At 37.1% G+C, this 20846-nt stretch overlaps 1 protein-coding gene across 1 annotated transcript in view; it reads right to left on the bottom strand.

Moving 5' to 3' along the window:
* MALRD1 (MAM and LDL receptor class A domain containing 1) overlaps positions 1–20846 on the bottom strand; it is a 910872-nt gene that overhangs the window by 105094 nt on the left and 784932 nt on the right. The window contains 2 exon segments of the mRNA XM_043967510.1: positions 948–1014; positions 8136–8261. Coding sequence (XP_043823445.1) covers positions 948–1014; positions 8136–8261 — 193 coding nt within the window.

Raw genomic sequence — 20846 nt, 5'->3', positions numbered from 1 at the left:
TTTACTTTTATTGCTTTGCTTCTTTCTTTTTTTGAAGGATAACTGGTTCTCTTGAAAGAGGATTACATATTCACAGAGATATGTCAGTTTCAATACTGGCAAAGAGCTATGGTTCATAGAACACTCTATTCTGGAAACCTTTGTTTGATTGTTATTAAGAAAGAGTTTTACCAGAAGACCAGTCTGCAATCAGTTCTCCAATAAACAAGATAATTTTATGGGAAGATCTATTAAAGTAACAGAAAAAAATTGCTAAAATATGCATTACTTCCACTGGAGTTCATGAAACTTTCACACAACTCCCAAAAGGCTTAGAAAAAAAGATGCAAAACACCTTTGATAAACAGCATAAATAATTCCACAAAGGAAGCCCAAGTTCTGTTTTGTTTGTTCACTTACTGTACATGCAAATTCTCTCCTTATTTGCAGAGTAACCTTAACTAATAATCAACAACTATTGCATAGTACCCCCCCCAAAAAAATCCCCATTATTGAATTCATTTCACCTTTTGTTGACAGAAAATGAAGGTTTGGAAGGTGAAATAGTGGGGGAATGGTAAAAAATAAATCCTAAATCCATCTTGAGTCAGAAATGAAGATTTCAGCAAATTTTGTTTCCAAACCCCATTAACAAAATATTTTTTATGAGGATTTACATAAAAACATCATAAATAATATAAAATGCAAGAAATTACAAATGTTATTATAAAGATCCACTCTCTACCTAATGACTCTTGAAAGTTGGAAAAAACCTAATTGATAAATAGTTGATATTCATCATAAAACATATCCATATATTATTTATTCTAATTCAACAGAGTACAGATAAGAACCAACCTATATGAGTATATTCTGTCTAAAGTCATGTACATTGATATTCTCTTTCTGTCTGTTAAAAGTAGGCATGCTCTCTAATTACAAGCAAAGAATTAGAAAATGGTGCTTACCGACAGGTGGGGATGTTTTTCTCAATAATACACGTTCCACCATTTTTGCAATATCCTATTGGGCATTCTTAAGAGAAAAAACACAGATGATATAGTTAAACACTATCAAGAAATAGAAGGAAACATTAGCATTATTCTTAATCACTCGGGCTAAACCTGTATGAAAAAAAAAAAAGTGTTCCCTCAAAGTGAACTATTCCTTTACCGTAAAACGTGAAAGGACTCTCCTAGGCTACCCTTCAATGCCCTGAAAAAAATTTACTCAATGGTCCCCTGCTGTCCTGGAAGAGTTCATTCACTTTATATGCCTGAGTGGATAACTATAAGAGGGTAGTCTTTTTGCCATAGGATTATGTCCAAAGTGCTTATTTAGAACATGTCTATGTGACATATTGTTCCTCTACATTATTCTTTGAAGCAAGTCATTTCTTTTCTGCACTCTACATGGTATTGACTGTAGGGAAGCAGAGAAATGCTATGTGGGGGTGATTTTGCCATAGAAAACTTGGCTTACTCATACACCCATGCTCCTTTGTTATGAATGGTTTATAGTTAAAGGAGCTGCTAGAAAGGTCTAAAATAATAATGCCTTATCTTCTCACAGTAATGTTAACTTTTTAAAGTGCTTTCACATACTCTACCTCATTTCATAAGCATAAAATTATATTTTACTTTCAAAACTGATATCTCAGGGTCTGTGACCATTCTCATATTGTTCTTGTGTTTGGTGTCCAATTTACCTAGTCCCCTAAATAGCAAAACTCCTCTATTGGCAGCAGGGCTGTAACAAAATAGAGCAGCTGGCATTTCACTTCCAGGCATTAAAATATAAGGCACGTTGATAGCACTTGCCCCTCTTCAACCAACAAAAACAACTGAATTTAGCACACAGCAAGAATGGAATAGTTAGTTGAAGAGGGATTACTCCACATACTCCCTAGCTTCTTAAACTATGTGTTGTGATCCCATATGGGGTCGCATAACTAAATGTGGGAGTTGTGAAAAATTTGACAACAGTACAAGGTTATGTATGCCCATTTTATATACCTATATGCCTAAGATTGCATTAAAATGTCTCAGGAAAAAAAAAAAAGATTTCAAGCAGAAAAAGGGTTAAGAAGCCCCACCCTGAGTAAGCCATTCCCTAACCCAACCTGGCTTCACTATTCATCCACTCTCAAAGCTTTCTGAGTGCCTGGGCAGTGTGTTCCAGGTGTGTCTGTTTCCTAGGCAGAGGGAATTGTCCAGGGACTTTTATTTTTAATTTCCTCTCAACTGAGTTTGTCTTTAAACTTCACTCGACCCAGGTGCCAAAATTGCTTGTTAAGGATGTGGTTGGTAGATCACCAACCTTCCTCACTATATTCTTTCTTACCTGTCTGAAATCCCTGCTATTTCACCAGACCCCAAATTTTTCCAGATTCTCCATTCCTATAGTAATGGACTGTAAAATCTTCCTGCCAAATTGCCAAGTATGAACTACGAACTATTGGCAAGACATTGTTCTTAGGACCCACTGAAGATACATTCAAGTAGTCAGTTGGTCAACATCCTGATGTGCCAGGTACTTCTCTGAAACACTGGGAAGACAAAGAAAGGCAAAAGCAGGTCTACCCTCAATGGGCTCACTTTCTTTCTTTTTTTTTTGTGGGGCAATGAGGTTTAAGTGACTTGCCCAGGGTCACACAGCTAGTAAGTGTCAAGTGTCTGAGGCTGGATTTGAACTCAGGTACTCCTGAATCCAGGGCCAGTGCTTTATCCACTGCGCCACCTAGCTGAATGGGCTCCCTTTCTAATGGGGGAGAAAATATGCAAACAACCATAAAATATATGCAGTACTAATGGGAGATGCAAATGGTACCCACAGTGCTTGGTCACCAAACTTAGACAAAGACTTGGAGAGGCAGGCTTTCTGGAAGAGTGATCACAAAAGAACTTTGAAAAGTAGGAGAATTGAGTAGTAGATGGATTTGGGGTCAGTGGGAAGCCAAAAATGTCACTAGGGATGGCAGCAGGGGATATCTTGGTGAATGGGATCAGTGGAAAAATAATCTGGCAGATGCTAGAAAAATCAAAAAGTAGATGCTACAGTCATTAAGGAAACAGGAAATACCTCAAGAACCAACTTTAATTGTAACTAGCTTCATTTCTTTTGCAAAAGTTTTCTGCTCTTCTGTATGAGTTAGAAATAACTATTCTATTCCAATGTACTTCTGTTAGGTAAATCAGAAATACAGCTCCAGAGAAGCAGAGGGAATAGAAGCAGTAGGGAATCCTGTTCATCAGATGAAGACTGAGCCAAAGGGGAATGGTTTAGAAGACTTGGGAATGAGAGCTCACATACACAGTGAAGATCCTTGGGCATTTTTCCGAGCAAGAAACTGTTGATTTAGCTGAAAAACATGTTTTCCATACCAGAGGATACAAGGGCTCTTAGGCCATATTTGGATATAATGTCATGTTGCTGTGATTTGTCTTACTGAAACATGTTATTCCTCCTTGAATAGGTGCTTAACTAAATGGGAACTAGCATGACAGCCCTATTCATTAGGCTTCCTATAACGTATACATATATGCTAACTTCATTTAGTTGCAATGATAAATATCAATTTTCGTGGGGGCTCTTGGAGTTAAAGAGTATGCTTGCTTTACTGTCATATGATTCTGTCAGAGTGATAACTATTTAAACAGTATTTTCTGTATTCTGTATTCTGGTTCTTCTAATAAGGTATTCTTAATCCATGATTTATGAATTTAAAACAATATATTTTGATGACAGCATTTGAAAAGAAATTGGTATCCTTTGTAATCCTATGTATAGTATTTACTAGATATAAAAACACTATTTTGCAAAGGGGACTGTCAGGGGGAGCCATGACACACAAAAATGGTTAATATCCTCTGTCCTCATCATATTCCATTGATACCTCATTTATATGTATATTGTTTTACTTATATACCTCTCTAAAAAAAGATCTACTCCTGCTGACATCTGTAAAAGTGGATGTTTCCATTTTTGTTTTCTGGGCCTGTTGACCTAATACCATTTTGTTTTACAGATGGGGAGAGATGTGTGGAACTGTGAATTCATTCTTATAGAGAGTACCCCATGTGGAAATGCCCTCTGCTGGTGTAGATCAGCAATCCTTCTCATTGCGGGCAATGAGAAATTTAAGGACTATCTAGAAATTACGGATCTAAATTAATCCTTTACCTACTATTCCATTTTGCTTCTCACTAATGTCATTATTTAATTTCATTATCTTAATTTTTCTTTTAGTAAATATGTCCTATTTTGATCAACTTCTCTATCCCAAACAACGACAATTAGAATAATTACAAAGTCATTACAGCTGAATCCCTTGAATTTAGGGGAGTAACAGGAACTTAAAGGAAATCATTGGTCCAACTGATTGTAATGCAATTTTAGCTTAAATAAAACCTGGTCGGGGCAGCTAGGTGGCACAGTGGATATAGCACTGGCCTTGGATTCAGGAGGACCTGAGTTCAAATCCAATCTCAGGCACTTGCCACTTACTAGCTGTGTGACCCTGGGCAAGTCACTTAACCCTCATTGCCCCACAAAAATCAATTAATCAATCAATCAATCAATCAAAACAAAACAAAACAAATCCGGTCAATGCATTGTACTTACATCTTTCACTATTGATACAGTCCTACAAATTATGTTTTACTAATATTATTCAGAAGGGGGGAAATTTTTCAAAATATATTTAACTTGCAACATTTATTCAGTATGTCTAAGCTTGATATTCTTGCAAATAGTTTGAATATAGAGGTGAAGTGAGACCAGATGTTCACCATCTGTTATGTGACCACTGTTGTAATTATTGGCTGCTATGAGATATAGATTCATAAAATTCATGGAAAAGTGACCTTAACACTATTGGATATTTTAAGAGGATAGATGCATTTAGTCACTTGATATAATTTGTATTGATATATCAACAATATCTGACAACCCTGAAGCCACTTTTCATAGCATAAACTCTGACTTTAATGTACCAGTCTTCTAAATCATATTCTTTTGTTTCACCTGACACAGATGACTTACATGATCATGGCATCTTTAAGAGAAGAAAAAATATGAAATCAAAAAGCAGAGCTCTTTGTTTCACTCAAACTCAAAATGGGGGGCTTATATCCTCTTTGGGAAACAATAAATACTTGGTGAATGATCAAAAAATGAAGAGGGGCAGCTAGGTGGTGCAGTGGATAAAACACTGGCCCTGGATTCAGGAGTACCTGAGTTCAAATCCAGCCTCAGACACTTGACACTTAATAGCTGTGTGACCCTGGGCAAGTCACTCAACCCCCATTGCCCCGCAAAAAAAAAATTAAAATTAAAAAAAAATAAAATAAAAAGAGAAACCAAAAAATGAAAAGAGTTATATCTAGGACAACCAAAACACTGAATGTGATGGGGGTTTTAATCAAAGGAGCACCAAATTAAGAAGATTAAAAACAGGACTTTCAATATTTCATCAGTATAAAAAAAGCAGAGTTTAGCATCTAGTTAGCAAAATTACTTAGATAAAATGGCAAGTTATTAGCTGATGAGCTAATAATATATAAGGAGCTCTTCCCCACCATCATGCATATCAGCCCCCCTTACAATGATCTCCTCTGTCCTAGACTTTCTGTCTCCAGTGCCCCAAATAACACACATCAATTGATGGCATACTCTGTCCCCTTTACTCTGCAGTAAAAAATAACTAATCATGGTTTCCTATCATTCCAAAAAACCAAAAACAACCTGGTTATGTATAGACTATATGCTTGTATGATTAGTAGAAAAAAATCAGTGATGTAAAGTGAAAAGTGAGCTTGGATTAAAGTCAGAAGATCTTGATTCTGATGTTTGCTATTGTTAGTGTTGTTATTGTTGTCATCATAAGCTTAAAACCCTGGCCAATATGCAATTAATGCTCAAGGTTGGGGAAGAGAGTATAAAAGAGCAAAAAACAGTCCTGGAAAAAAAAAAAAAAGGAAAGTCACCTGGAACAGATGCACTGCATCTGAGAACTACCAGAAGTCATTTCTGAGTCACTAACCTTGGGCTTTGAACAGGCATTAAGAATGAAAGAAGTGGGGTGGCTAGGTGGTGCAGTGGATAGAGCACCAGCCCTGGAGTCAGGAGTACCTGAGTTCAAATCCAGCCTCAGACACTTGACACTTACTAGCTGTGTGACCCTGGGCAAGTCACTTAACCCTAATTGCCTCACAAAAAAAGAAAGAAAGAAAGAAAGAAAGAAAGAAAGAAAGAAAGAAAGAAAGAAAGAAAGAAAGAAAGAAAGAAAGAAAGAAAGGAAAAGAAAAAATAAAGAAAAATAGAGGGAAAAAAAAGAATAAAAGAACTGTTGCATGTTCTAACAAGTTTGAATATCCCAATTTCCACCAAAAAGGAGAGAATACAGATTGTAAACTATAGACAAAGATCTATCCACAGGTTCTATCTCCCCAGGAGAATATAAGCTCTTTTAAGCAGGGAACATTTTGTATTATTTATTTTTGTATTTCTAATGGCTACCATAGTGGCTTGGACATAGCGGGTGTCATCACTAAAATAGTGCCTAGAACATAATAAGTACATAATCAATATCTACCTATCATCCATCCATCTATCCATCTGTCTCTCTTTCTCTCTCTCCCTCATCTATCTATCTATCTATCTATCTATCTATCTATCTATCTATCTATCTATCTAGTGCTTGACTTCTGTTGTTGCTTTTAGGTACTATGCCTCATTATATTTAAAACTAGAGAGGGAATGGATTGCCTAATTCATTTCAATGTATCCCTAGTCCTTAGAGAAAATAGACTTTAATCTACCTCCTGGCACAAAAGGGACATGGTAATTTGAAATAAAATATTAAAGTCAAATGTCAATCTTTATAGAGTATGAAAAATTCATTCAACTTTTTGTCCACCCAGCTATGTCAATAAGGCTGGCTATGTTAACTCCTAGGTTCCTAAGAAAAATATTCTCTGTGGTGGAAAGCTTTTATGAAAGACACATGGACAGTTTACTGGTCTGGAAAAAAATGAATTCCAAGGAATAAAATTTGATGATTTTGTCATTTATCTAATTGCATTCTCCTGTACACCAAAAAATATGCATCTGTGTTTGTGAGATCTACCCCATTTATTCATAAAATGATGCACTGAAACATCTTTTTTATCACTGATTTGTATTATCTCAGTTTCTAAATGCCCTGGAGTCCTAGTTCTTGCCATTATTTGTTATATACTCTCTATGACATAGTCTAATTTGGGTTATTAGGAGGATTGTTATAGTGGACTTCAGAGAGAGCTAGAAAATAACTTCAACTAGTATTTTCAGATAGAAAGAGATCGTGCAACTGAAAAGGTCATCTCCTTTATGAAGAAAAGGAGATAGGAAATGTGTAGGTTTCTTTCAGCACTGTATTTGGTTTTCTGTTGTGAATGTAGCATGGTGGCATAAGGTGAAATACCCCCTGGTTTGGGAGTCTCAAAGTCCTGGAATGAAATCCCCACTTCTATTATGTGTTATCTGTATGATCATGGGCAAATCCAACCCCCCCCTTCTTAGGGCTCAGTTTTCTCACCTAGAAAATGAGGATAATAAAACCTTAGTAGTCCTTACCTCAAAAGGTTATTATGAGGTTCAACTGGGATAAACTATGTAAAGCCTTGTGTTAGTCACTGAATAAATATGGATTGTTCTCAAAATAAAGGATTTCCTTAGTACTGTTTAATATGCATTGTATAAAAAAGACATGATTACATATCATTAGCTACTTACCCATTTTAATTTTTGAATTTAATTTAAAAAAGCCAGAACAAGAATAAGATGTGTTTTCAAGTCCCAGCACTTCCACCACTAGCTGCATAGTCTTGGGTAAGTAATTCAACCTCTCTGGGGTTCATTTCCCTCATCTTTAAAATGAAGGGTTTTGGAATGATTACTTTCTAAGGTCCTTTATAGCTTTAAATCTACAATTAAATTGCAAAGGTAGCAAGAAGTACAGCCTTTCCTCCTGCCACCTCCAACTCATCACAGCAGTTTATGTTCCACTCCAGACTTACTCACAACATCAGCTTTTATTTTACTTACTCTACAGATTTAATAAAAATCACTCCAGGTCTCTACTGCAAATGGTATTTTAATGTAAAGTGGAGTACCTGAGCAGCTGGACTCATCGAGCTGGAAATCAGTGCAGTCCACAAAGCCATCACAGCGTTGGAATGCTGGGATGCAGCTATTAGTTGATGGACACATCAGAGAACCATCCAAACAATGTCCACTGGCTGAAAAAAAATAGTGATCATAATTATACCCATCTCTTATTCACCGAGCCGACACTCATAGATAGCTAGGTGGCACAGTAAAGCAAAAGACCGAGAGTCAGAAGAACTGAGTTTGAAGCTAACTTGGTAACTTACTGGATGTGTGACCCTAAAAAAGTCACTTAAGACTGAAAACTGCCTGACTCAGGGTCACACTACTAGTGAGTCAACCACTCAACCTCACCTTCCACATCTGTAAAATGTAGATTATCATTTTGGGGATTATTATTATAACAATTTATCTCCCACCACTGTTTTGAGGATCAAATGGGATTATATACCACTTTGAAAATAATAAAGGATTATATAGATGGTCATTATCATGATAATTATTATTCTACTAAGTCAAGGGTTCTTAAACTGGAGATAGTGGACTTTAAAAAAAATTATTTTGATAGTGGCATTTCTTTCTTTTTTTTTTTAATGGGACAATGAGGGTTAAGTGACTTGCCCAGGGTCACACAGATAGTAAGTATCAAGTGTCTGAGGTCACATTTGAACTCAGGCACTCCTGAATCCAGGGGCCAGTGCCTTTATCCACTGTGTCACCTAGCTGCCCCTTATATTGACATTTCAAGATGTTTTTCCTTTGTGATCCTCATTTTAAGACATTATTCTGAGAAGGGCTCCATTAAATTCACAAATCTACCAAAAGGGTCCATGACTAAAAAAAAAAAAAAAAGAAAAGAAAAAAAAGCTTACAAACCTTTACTCTAGATACTGGAGGATCTTTTTCATTTGCATTTAGCTACTTTCTCAGAGGAACCTACGTTTTATGGACTGTCTCAATTATAGGGTGGGTGGAGCAAGGCAATTTAGTGAAATTGTAGTAACTAAGGTGAAGTGATTTTTCAGAATATACACTTGCCTATGCTTATCTCAGTATTTGCCAGGGGACGGGGTCACCCTTCCCATTTACAGAGACCTTAGTAGGTGTGTGGTTCCTGCTACTGTCTTAGCCTGTCTTCCTTGGCCCCTGATCCTATGTGACCTTGAATGGACAGTGAGGGAAAACATGAACTACTGCTAAGTCTTCAGCTTGCCCTGTGGCTTAAATCACCTATGATTACTGAGCACAGCAGATTCAATTTGACAATTATTTATCAAACTGATTTTTTAATTGCTTATTAAGCCTCTCCTTTTTACGTGGTTATATACTGAGTGCTGTGGCTACAGTGACAAAGAAGAAATAACCTTTGCCCTGAAAACATTTACCTCTTGTTGTACTGATATAATCTATATGAGTGATTAGAATTTACATGTAACTGAAAATATAAATTAATACAAATAATTTCTTTATGAAGAATGTTAATAACTGGAGATCAAAGGAACTTTAACGTAGATGATTTAAAGTAAGGGATTCCATGAGGCATAGGTGCCAGAAAGAGAACATTCCAGATATGAAGTACCTTTTGTGCAAAAGACATGGCTGTTCCAGATGAAATGCTGTGTATGAGGAATAAAATGAATAAAATAAAATAAAACTGCACCAAGTCCCTGGAACTAGAGTGTGAAGGCCTTGAATTTCTAGGTTCAGGATTTTATATTTTACCCTAGAGGCAACCTGGGTGACAAGAAGAGTCATCAGAAAAGTAGCCTCCAAAAATGCAGTAGTTTGGAGGAGAGATGAGTTTGAGTTCCATTTTACATATTTTATTTTGAGATGCCTTTGGTACATTGGTATGCGGATATCCAGATGGCAATTGGTTATTTGGGACTGAACTTCAGGAGGGAGATTAAGGCTTGAGATATAGATTTGAGAATTATCTAACCAGAGATAACAGCTGAACATATGGAACATTATGAAACTAGCATTGGACAGGGTGCAGAAAGGGGAAGGGAGGGGAGGGGAGGGGAAGGGAAGGAGAGAGAGAGAGAGAGAGAGAGAGAGAGAGAGAGAGAGAGAGAGAGAGAGAGAGAGAGAGAGAGAGAGAGAGAGGAGACACAGAGAGAAAATGAACAAGAAAGAACTCTACATAATGCCCACTACTAATAGATGAGAGAATAATGGGGATATATTGTTATCCATAAGTGTTATCTTTTTCATTAGGATGTGCATTCTTTGAGAGCAGGGGCTATTTTACTTTTCTAATGTTATTACCTTTACTTAGCAAAGTGCTTTGAACAGAGTTAAATGCTTAATAGATGTGTATTCATTCAAAATGATTACTTAATAAAGAAAATGAAGAAAGAATAGTGTAATGGAAACATAGGCAGGGAAAGAGTATCCAGTAAGATGGGGTAGTCAATAGTGTCAAAAGCCACAGTGGATTCCAGAAGGATGAAGATTACCAAGAAGTTATTGTATTTAGCAGAATACTACTATGTGCAAAGGTGCAGATGGATGACAAAGTTCCTTCACTTTAAGAAGGGATTGAGAAAATTCGAAAGACTAAATATATAGATGACATCAAGTACAGTGTCCTTAGTGATTAGAGTTGGAAGCAATCACCAGCTGGAAAACTAAGGGAAGATAGCTTTTCTAAGTCAGGTCTAACTCAGACCAGTACGGCAGTTCAAACTTAGTAGTGAGAAACAATAACACACTCATGGGCCATGAAGTATTTAATAAAGAGATGTTTACTTAACCATCAAAGGAATAAATGAAGATACAACACTTATTCAAGTGTTCCCCTCTGGCTCCACATTCCCCACTGGCAACCTGTGCTCATCATAATGTACCAGGCACTCCCATCCTCAAAAGGGTGAGAATCTCACCAAACCCAGAAACACCAATTAACTCCTAGTAGGCTTGGCCAATTATACTTCAGACACAAGGAAGTCATACCAATGCTTCAAGAGTTACTTCCCAGAGCTGACCAAATCACAATCTCGCCTCCCTCTTGCCTTGAAGAACCAGCCCAGCCTTCATAAAACAGATATCACGTTTCTCAAAGCATGATGAAAGGAGGTAGCATCAGAGCCAGCTTTTGGAAAAAAATAGAAAAACAATAATAGGCAGAGGTTTGAGAAGAAGTCAATTTGAGGCTCAGTGCATTATGCAAAATGATTCAAATAGGAGAGATCCAGATAATCTTGGGGGTCAATGGTAAATAACTGTCATCTACTTTAACCAATAGCTGAAAAAGAACCCTCTCTACATTCCATACCAATGGTTATCTATCCTTCATCCCTCTCTACATTCTATACCAAAAAGTATCTAGAGCAAAGCTGCTGCTTTCTTCTTCTTCTTCTTCTTCTTCCTCTTCTTCTTCTTCCTCTTCCTTCTTCTTCTTCTTCTTCTTCCTCTTCTTCTTCTTCCTCTTCCTTCTTCTTCTTCTTCTTCTTCTTCCTCTTCTTCTTCTTCTTCTTCCTCTTCTTCTTCTTCTTCTTCTTCCTCTTCTTCTTCTTCCTCTTCTTCTTCCTCTTCTTCTTCTTCTTCCTCTTCTTCTTCTTCTTCTTCTTCTTCTTCTTCTTCTTCTTCTTCTTCTTCTTGCGAGGCAGTGAGGGTAAAGTGACTTGCCCAGGGTCACACAGCTAGTAAGTGTCAAGTGGCTGAGGCCAGATTTGAACTCAGGTTCTCCTGAATCCAGGGCTGGTGCTTTATCCACTGTGCCACCTAGCTGCCCCTAGAGCAAAGCTTCTTAAACTGTGGTTTGTGACCCTATATGGTGTCATGTAGCTGAATGTGGGGGTGGTGAAAAATCTGGCCACAGCAAAAGCTTATAGATAGATAGATGTAGATATATGTGTGTGTATATATATATATGTATATGCATATATGTATATATATATGTGTGTGTGTATATATGTATATTTATGTGTGTGTATATATGTATATGTGTGTGTGTATATATATGTATGTGTATATGTATGTGTGTATGTATATATATATATTATATATATTATATATGCCTATATACCCAGGGAGGCATAACCATTTCACAGGTGAAAAGGGCTTGCTAGTGGGAAAAGTTTAAGAAGCTCTGATCTACGGTTCATTTAAAGACTTCCTTTGATGAAGAGAGAATTGATGACTAAAGGCAGAGCCTCAGGACAAACCTACACTTAAATGCCCAGATTAAAAAAAAGAACCAGAAAAGCAGACCAAAATATAGTGGTCAAAGAGAGAGAAGAGCCAGAATGGTCAGTTCTGGAAGTCTGGGGAACTGACAGCATCAAGATGGTTAAATTAACAGTGTCAAACAGTGCAATTAAAAAAAAAAGATGATGACTGCGAAAAGGTTAACTAGATCTGATGATCAGGGAGACATCAGCAACCTAAGAAAGAGCAGTTTCATAAGAGCTGAAACCAGATTGCGGGGAGGTAAGGAATGAGTAAGGATTTGGATCCATAAGGAATTGGAGCCAATGAATATAAACTACTCCTTCCAGAAGTCTGGCCATATGCATGAAGAGGAAAATAGGGCCATAGTTTTGGGGAGGATGGGTAACAGGAACAAGTGAAGGTTTTGAGGCCTGGACATGTTTGTATGCACAAAAGAAGGAGCCACTGGAGAGCGAGAGTTTGAATATGCATGAGAGACAAATGATCACTGGTCACATAACTACCAAGTGTGTGAGCCAGGAGTAAAATCTAGGTCTTTCCTGACTCCAGGGCCAGTATTTTGTTCACTACAAAATGCTAGCAATGAATAAAGGGATATTCATATAGCTATGAAGATTAACAGAAACTTCAATAGATTAAATTCACATCTAATTAATTCCATTCTATTAGATATATACTCACTTCATCTTTAGTTTTAGCAGCTGAGGAGTAGGACAGAGAAGGTGGAGATTATACAATTTAGAGGAAATTACATTTCTATGGTGATTGACAGGGAAAAGAGAGTTATAATAGTTTATATTTAAACAGGGCTTTTTATGGTTTCCAAAGTGCTTCAAAACTCACTCATGATTTTATTTTATTTTATTTTATTTTATTTTATTTTATTTTATTTTATTTTATTTTTTGCGGGGCAATGGGGGTTAAGTGACTTGCCCAGGGTCACACAGCTAGTAAGTGTCAAGTGTCTGAGGCTGGATTTGAACTCAGGTACTCCTGAATCCAGGGCCAGTGCTCTATATACTGTGCCACCTAGCTGTCCCCTCTCTCATGATTTTATTACCAGTGCTTAGTACTGTAGGGAGAGAGCAAGTACTGCAGTTATTTTTATTATTATTACATTTTTTTCAACTGTAACCATGATTTTCTCGTATAGGGAACTTCTGTTGAAGAAACTCCCTCTACTAAAGTAGATCTGAAATTTCTCTGCAATTACAGTCTTAGGGATTTACCTGGGACACTGAGGGATAAAGTAACTTATGGTTATTCATCAGAGACTGGAAATGAATCTTAGGCATGCTGACTATCCCTAAGGCTGGATCTCTCTCTAATAGCTAAACAATAACACTATATATTATTATTTCTTTTTTCAAAGAAGAAACTGAGGTACAGATAACTTTAGTGACCTATCCATTTTCACATAGTGGTTATGTGTCAGAGACAAGATCCAATCCCAGGTCTTCTTAACATCAAGTCTAGTAATCTGTTATGGTAATCAATCCACTTCTCATCCTGTGTAACATTTGTCCATATCTTGCTATAAATACTTCATTGAGGACTTCTACAACTTCCTTGATACTTTTCTTCTGTTTCATGCAATATTTCATAGTCAGAAGTTAGCTTATTCATCTGTTATCCCTCATCCACATATCATTAATGATTCATCATCTTGTTAAGGCATAAGTGCCTTCAGCATTGTTTATGGCACTTCTCACATTGCAAGGCATAATTGGAATTATGCTGCAACCTATTTAAATCCACCATGAATCTTTCCATTGTACTTTGGGTCACTAGATATATTGATTACTCTGATATCACAGTGTCCAATGATTCACAGCCATATTATATTACCAGAAGAATATCAGTGTTTGAAATCTAACAGTGATAATTGAGAAATGCATTTATAAAGTTCAAAATGCAGTTTGTATACATTATCTGATTTGAGCCACATAACCATATGAAGTAGGAACTAGAGATCTTAACCTCCCCTTTGACAAATGAGGAAACTGACTCAGAGAGGTTAAATATCTTGCATGTGTTTATAGAGTTTGTAGTCTCAGGAGTGGGATTCAGACACAAATCTTGAATCTTTTATAAGAAGTTAGGGTCATTAAAAGAACTACAGAATTATACAAATTTAATAGGTCCTTATTGCATTGTAATTACTTGTGCCTGTGTCAAATATTAGTCTTTGAGTTTCAAAACGGCAAAGACCATGTCTTTGCTAATCTCTCTCTATTTTTTCTTCCAGGAAAGGTAGGAGGTACAATGGATAGAGTGCCAGGTCTTGAGTCAGGAATACCTGAGTTAAGGCCAACCTTACTATCTGTGTGATTCTGGGTAAGTTGTTTAGCCCTGTTTTTCTACAGTTCCTCTGGAAAATGAGCTGGAGAAGGAAATAGCAAACCACTCCAGCATCTTTGCCAGAAATCCCCAAATGGGGTCACAAAGAATTGGACATGGGGCAGCTAGGTGGCGCAGTGGATAGAGCACCAGCCCTGGAGTCAGGAGGACCCGAGTTCAAATCAGGCCTCAGACACTTAACACTTACTAGCTGTATGACCCTGGGCAAGTCACTTAACCCCAATTGCCTCACCAGAAAAAAAGAAAAAAAAAAGAATTGGACATGACTGAAATGACTCAGCAACGTTTTCTTCATTACTTATCATGATGCTTTGTATACAGCAGGTACTTAAGGAATATTTATTATGCTACAGTTCTTCCTTGCACATTATTGTTGGACTTTATTACTACTCTTTATTATCTGATCACTAAGCATTTATTATGTGCAATCCATGGTGCATTTCACACTGTTGACCACCCTTGTCCTGTGTAAGGGCGGGCTCTCCTCAGGCCCACAGGGAGCTTACACAGACACACACTCTCTTGGCCCTGGAACTTGGTGAGTGTGTATGCAGGCCACTATGGTTCCTCACTCTATCTCTCTCCTCTTTCCTAGCTAGGCTTTCCTAACTTTCTGAGCCATGTGCTCTCTTAACTAATATTTAATATATTTAATAAATGCCTAATGCCCCTAAACTGGTACAGCATTCTCTAATTTCTAAGTAACAAATATATAATAAACCCCAGCTACATTCCCTAAACTTGGGACAATTATAGGACGATTTCATAAGTTTTTATTTGCCACATCCCCCTCCTCCCCCTCCCTCCTTCATCTTTCTCTCTGTCTCTGTCTCTCTGTCTCTCTCTTTCTCTCTGTCTCTGTCTCTGTCTCTGTGTATCTCTGTCTCTCTCTGTCTCTCTGTCTCTGTCTCTGTATCTCTCTGTTTGTCTCTGTGTGTCTGTGTCTGTCTGTCTGTCTCTCTCTCTCTCCTATCTCCTCACACAGGTAGCACCTTACAAGCTCTCTTGGCTGGGACCCCGGAGGATACAGCCAGGCAGCCCACTGTGCTATCTAGCTCTAGGTAATGTAGGGCCTCTTAACTTTGGGAGCCATGTGCTGGGGATTTTTGGCTTGCCTTAAATGCAGTCAACTCTTTACTAACATTTAACATGATTAATAAATGCTTAATCCCCAAACTGGTGCAATAGACTCTATAAGTCGCAGTATATTAGAAACCCCAGCTAAGTTCCAAAACAGCTTAAAGCAGGGCAGGCACCCCCAAATATTTCAAACAACACACTAAACTCAACCTACCTTCCTATTCTTATTGGACTTTATCTTCCTTCTAATACTCTGTGATTCAGTCAAATTCATTCTCTTTTCTTAACAAATAATACACCACTTCCCATCACTTTGCTTTTTCATTGGTTGTCTCAAATACCTGAATTTCATTCTCTACTTAATCTCATATCATAGAAAACATCTCTTCCTTTAAGATGCAGATTAGGCAACATATATATGAAAACCTTCCAAATCCCCCTAGTATTTCACTTCCCAAACTACCTTATACTCACTGAGCAAATATGATAATAGTTTATGATATACACTATACATATATAACTTTTATTTTAAATATAAATACATTCAAATTATAAATGCATATATTTTGTATTTGCATATATCCCTTCTGTGACATTAAGAGTTCTCCTGCAAGTGTCAGAGACAGGATTTTAAACCAGATGATCCAGATCCTGAGGCCAGGTCTCTCTACACTGCACCAAGCTGACACCCTACTTGGTGCCTACCATAAAGGTGCATAAATAATATACATATTTAGAAAAGAAATGCAAGGTTAATTTCCATATGAAGGCAAGAGTAACTGGGGAGATGAGGAAACATCACTTAAAGGTGATGGTTGAGTTGAGCTTAGACAAAAACTAGGGGTTTTAAGAGGTAGAGATGATGAGGAAATACATATTAGGCATGGGGGATAAATTGTGAAAAGACAAAGAGATGGGAGATACAATGTCATGTGGGAGACCTAGAGGAAAAAAGTCAATTTGGGTGGACCAAAGAATGCAAGAAGGGGAGTATAAAAAGGCTGCAAAGTTAAGAAATCAGGTCCCAGGTGGGATGTTTGACCATAAATTCAAAAGATTTATTTAGTTTAGTCTAATTAGTCTAATAGTTTATTTCCCTTTTGATTTTATTTTCATTCTTCCTTATCACATAGTTGTGGTTCCTGAATGCATGCAAGTATATTTATGTAGTCCCAAAACTTGGATTTAATAATGCTGATGTCAGTAAACTGAAAGGTACTTTTAGAAATGCTAGGTCACCAATAGATTATGCACTGTATATTAAAGAACCTCAATAATTCTACTTATGACTTTTTTTTACATCTTCAAATTGCTTTAGAACTATTAACTAATTATTTCTCACAACACCCTTGAGCAATAGGTAAGCTATTAAGTGTTATTATCTTCCCTTCATAGCTGAGTAAACTTAAAGATTCAGGAAAATCTAAATGACCTTCTAAAGTCACTAAGCCAGCAAGAAAAAGAATTCTTGTTTCAAAAATAGGTGTCCCCAATTAGCAAGTAGCCTATACCAGGTGACCTCAAGCATAAGTCCCTGAAGCAGGCTGCCTAGACCAGGGTCCTTCACTTGGAGAAAAAAGGGGACAGGAAGGTGATACTTATAAATGGAAGTAGCTAAATTAAAAAAAAAAAAAAGTACATAAGCATTGATCCTAAAACCAAAATTCTTTTTATTTATTTTTATTTGACCCACTCATGATTAGTGTATTTGAAAGGGCCCGAGGTCTGGATAAGAACTGAGTCCTTGTTGGCCAGTTTGGAAAAGGTTCTCCATAAGTCTGTGACAGGGCTAGCTCCTGCCACATAAGGTGACTGGGCAGGGAAGAATTCCTGAACTGTGATTCCCATATATAGTCTTATGGGCTCAGACTAGAATAAGATGGAGATCTGGTGTGTCAGTGAAGCAAAATTTATGACTGTATTTTTTTTTTTTTGCATGTAAAAGTTCTACTAAAAGTTAGTATGCTTTTACTGAATGCTATGACTAGGGTTCAGGCAGTTAGGCAGCTGAATGGATAGAATGCTGGTCCTGGAGTCAGGAAAACTCAAATTCTTGAATTCGGATCTGATCTCAGACACTTATTAGCTATGTGACCCTGGGCAAGTCACTTAAATCACTTCCCTCAGTTTCCTCTTCTGTAAAATGAACTGGTTAAGGAAATGACAAGCTATTCTAGTATCTTTGCCAAGAAAACCCCAAATGGGTTTACAAAAAAGTCAGGCATTTGAAACAACTTGTCAAGAGATAGGAGATACAATGAAAAGCAACTCAACAACAACAACAACAATACGACCAAGTCATAAGGCTATGTGACATAAAAAAAATTATTGATAGAATGCAGGACAGAAAAGATGGTGACACAAATAAAAGATGCCTCTGTCTCTCTAGAACTGGAATCCAACTGAGGAAGTTACCATAAGATCACTAGATTTATATCTGAAAGAGATCACAGAGATCATTTAGTCCACCTCCCATAATCACACAGAGTTTAAAGGAGTTCACCAAGATCCTATATCTAATAAAACGGTAGAGCTGAACTATGTATGAAATCAGATCCTGTTTCTCTAAATCCTTTCCACTGCACCAAAAGGGATCATCTTGGACTTAATTCAGAGGTTCTTGGTCAAAGAAGATAGACTGAGTTATTCCTTTATCTGCTACTTATCTGACAACTGTAGTTAATTGTCAGATCAATATTACATTTTTATTGGCAGCTAGGTGGCATGGTGGACATAGTACTGGTCAGGAGAACCTAACTTCAAATCCTGTCTAAGATACTTTATTAGCTGTGTGATTCTGGGCAAGTCCCTTAAACTAAGCCTGTCTGAAGTTCATTTGAAAAATGGATAAGAACACTATTTTCTAGGATTACTGTGAAAATAAAATATTTATAAAGTTTCAGGTAAATCTTAAAAATACTATATAAATGCTAGCTTTTGTTGTTATTGCTGTTATTTTTTATTTCCCTTTTTAAAAAATCTAGATGTTTTAAGGGTTCTTAAGGGGTCCCCTGAATTCTCAGCTCTGACTTCATGATTGAGCACAAGGATATTTTCAACTTGTGGAAGAGACTGGAAGAAAAGAAGAAAGAGAAAAATGGGTCAGTGCAATAATCTTTTCCAAAAGGAAAATGTGAGAGGCACTGTGGTATCCCAGGGCAGATTTCCATCCACCACCCTGCTACTTCTCTATTTAGGTATATTTAATTGATTTTAAATATCAGAACAACCCAAAGCAAAGAGTATTTTTTAAAAGCACGACTGTGTATCTTAAAGACACTATTGAAAAAAAATAATAAAATTCATCGTAGCTTAGAGAATGTTGCTTACAATTTATTATAATTCTTTTTTGCAGAACAACAGTCAATAGTAGCAAATGGAGTAGAAATAAACACAGAAGCAATTTAATTCTAAAGTGCTTTCTTCATGATAGCTTTGCTCTTATCTTCTCATTCTGAAACTTCAGAAATAGAAAAGATTAAAATAGAACATATCTGGAACCTACAATTTTCCATTCCCTTCCTGGAAACCAACACATTTTGACTTGACAATTTCATTGAATAGCAAACACTTTGGAGTATTAGCTCCCAGAGAGAATAAACATTGGGGAGTACTCCAATTATTCTAATTGATAGGATAGCATAAAACCAAAACAACCCTTAGGCTTGAATATGGAAATGATCTGTTTATCTCTACAATTAGAAACATAATGGTGCCATTGAGGTGTAATCAGGAGCCCATGCCCCTTCTCAGATGTGTCCCTTCCTGGGAATGCTCATATGTTTAACACATGTGCCTGTATTAGCACAAAATAAGCTAGAAGGCATTTTTGGCTGCTCACAAAAGAGCAGAAAGGTAAGGCTTTTAAGAATTAACACCTACTAAATCCATCAACAGCAAAGAAAGAAAAACAAAGATTCATATGGAGTTCTGTATGGTTATTAAAGCAATCATAGAGTCTCCCTGGAGTTGGAAGGCACAAGTGAGGACATCTGGTCTTATATGTACCTGAACAGGAATTCCCTGTACAACCTCTTCCAAGAGGGGTCATTGAAGCTCTACTTGAAGGCTATCAGTGAAAGGCAAACCAATTAATGAATATGTATTAAGCACCTACTATGCCAGGCCCTAAGCTAAATGCTAGGGATATAAATGCAAAGAATGAAACAATCCCTACTCGCAATGAGGTTATATACTATTGGGAGAGACAAGTATATATAAAAATGCATACAGCATAAATATAAAGTTAATAATACACATCTGCATGCATGTCTGCATATACACGGGCAAACTTATATACATGTAGGTGTGCATGCATGTATGCATACATACTTTTATACAAACAAAGACACGGATCTTTCAACAACAAAACATCTCCAAAAGGTTTTTTGAGCTTATCAGAATAGGGAAATCCCAGGGAGCAAAACACACACATACACACTGTAACGATTGGAATGACGCCACCTGCTGGATACTTACTGTAGAAGAGTTCTGCCCATGAAGGGAAGGTCTTTGAGGGCAAGACCAGGAGTCAGGAAGTGACGCGGACTAGTGGGAGGAGGAAGGAAGAGACGGGCGCTCGGGCTCACTCTCTTTCCTCTGGACTCTGGCGGAGAAGGGAGCTAGAAATGTGCTCTCACTTTAATAGATAGGAATCTAGGCCTTTTTTTCTCTCTTTACCAAATTCTTATTCTCCTTAATAAATGCTTAAAAGTCTAACTCTTGCTAAAGCTTGTAATTGATTGGCGACCACTCATTAGATATTTTAGACAGTTTAGCTAGAATTTTAGCCCTTAACAGATGGCTGACCACGAAGAGGAAAGCTAACCCTCAGTCTTCTTCTGATCTTCTGGTTGGGTAAGAAATTTCCCCTCCCTCTCCCTTTAACTGCTAAGTACTGGCGTACTGGCTGTGTTTTCCCTTTAAATTTTTTCGAATGGACCTTTTAAACTCCCTAATTAGCCTATTTTTGATTTTAGTCTGTTTAACCAGACAAATGGGAGATAAGATCATGTTAATGCTTTGTTTTTGTGGATTTTCTATTTTTCTTTTTCTTTTTGTTAAAAGAGCCAGCAACTTACTCACACAAGGAAATA

Source organism: Dromiciops gliroides, chromosome 5 (assembly GCF_019393635.1).
Source record: "Dromiciops gliroides isolate mDroGli1 chromosome 5, mDroGli1.pri, whole genome shotgun sequence".
NCBI classification, from domain to species: domain Eukaryota; kingdom Metazoa; phylum Chordata; class Mammalia; order Microbiotheria; family Microbiotheriidae; genus Dromiciops; species Dromiciops gliroides.
The sequence above is the reverse complement of the archived record's forward strand: the minus strand, read 5'-3'. Positions and strand labels throughout refer to the sequence as shown.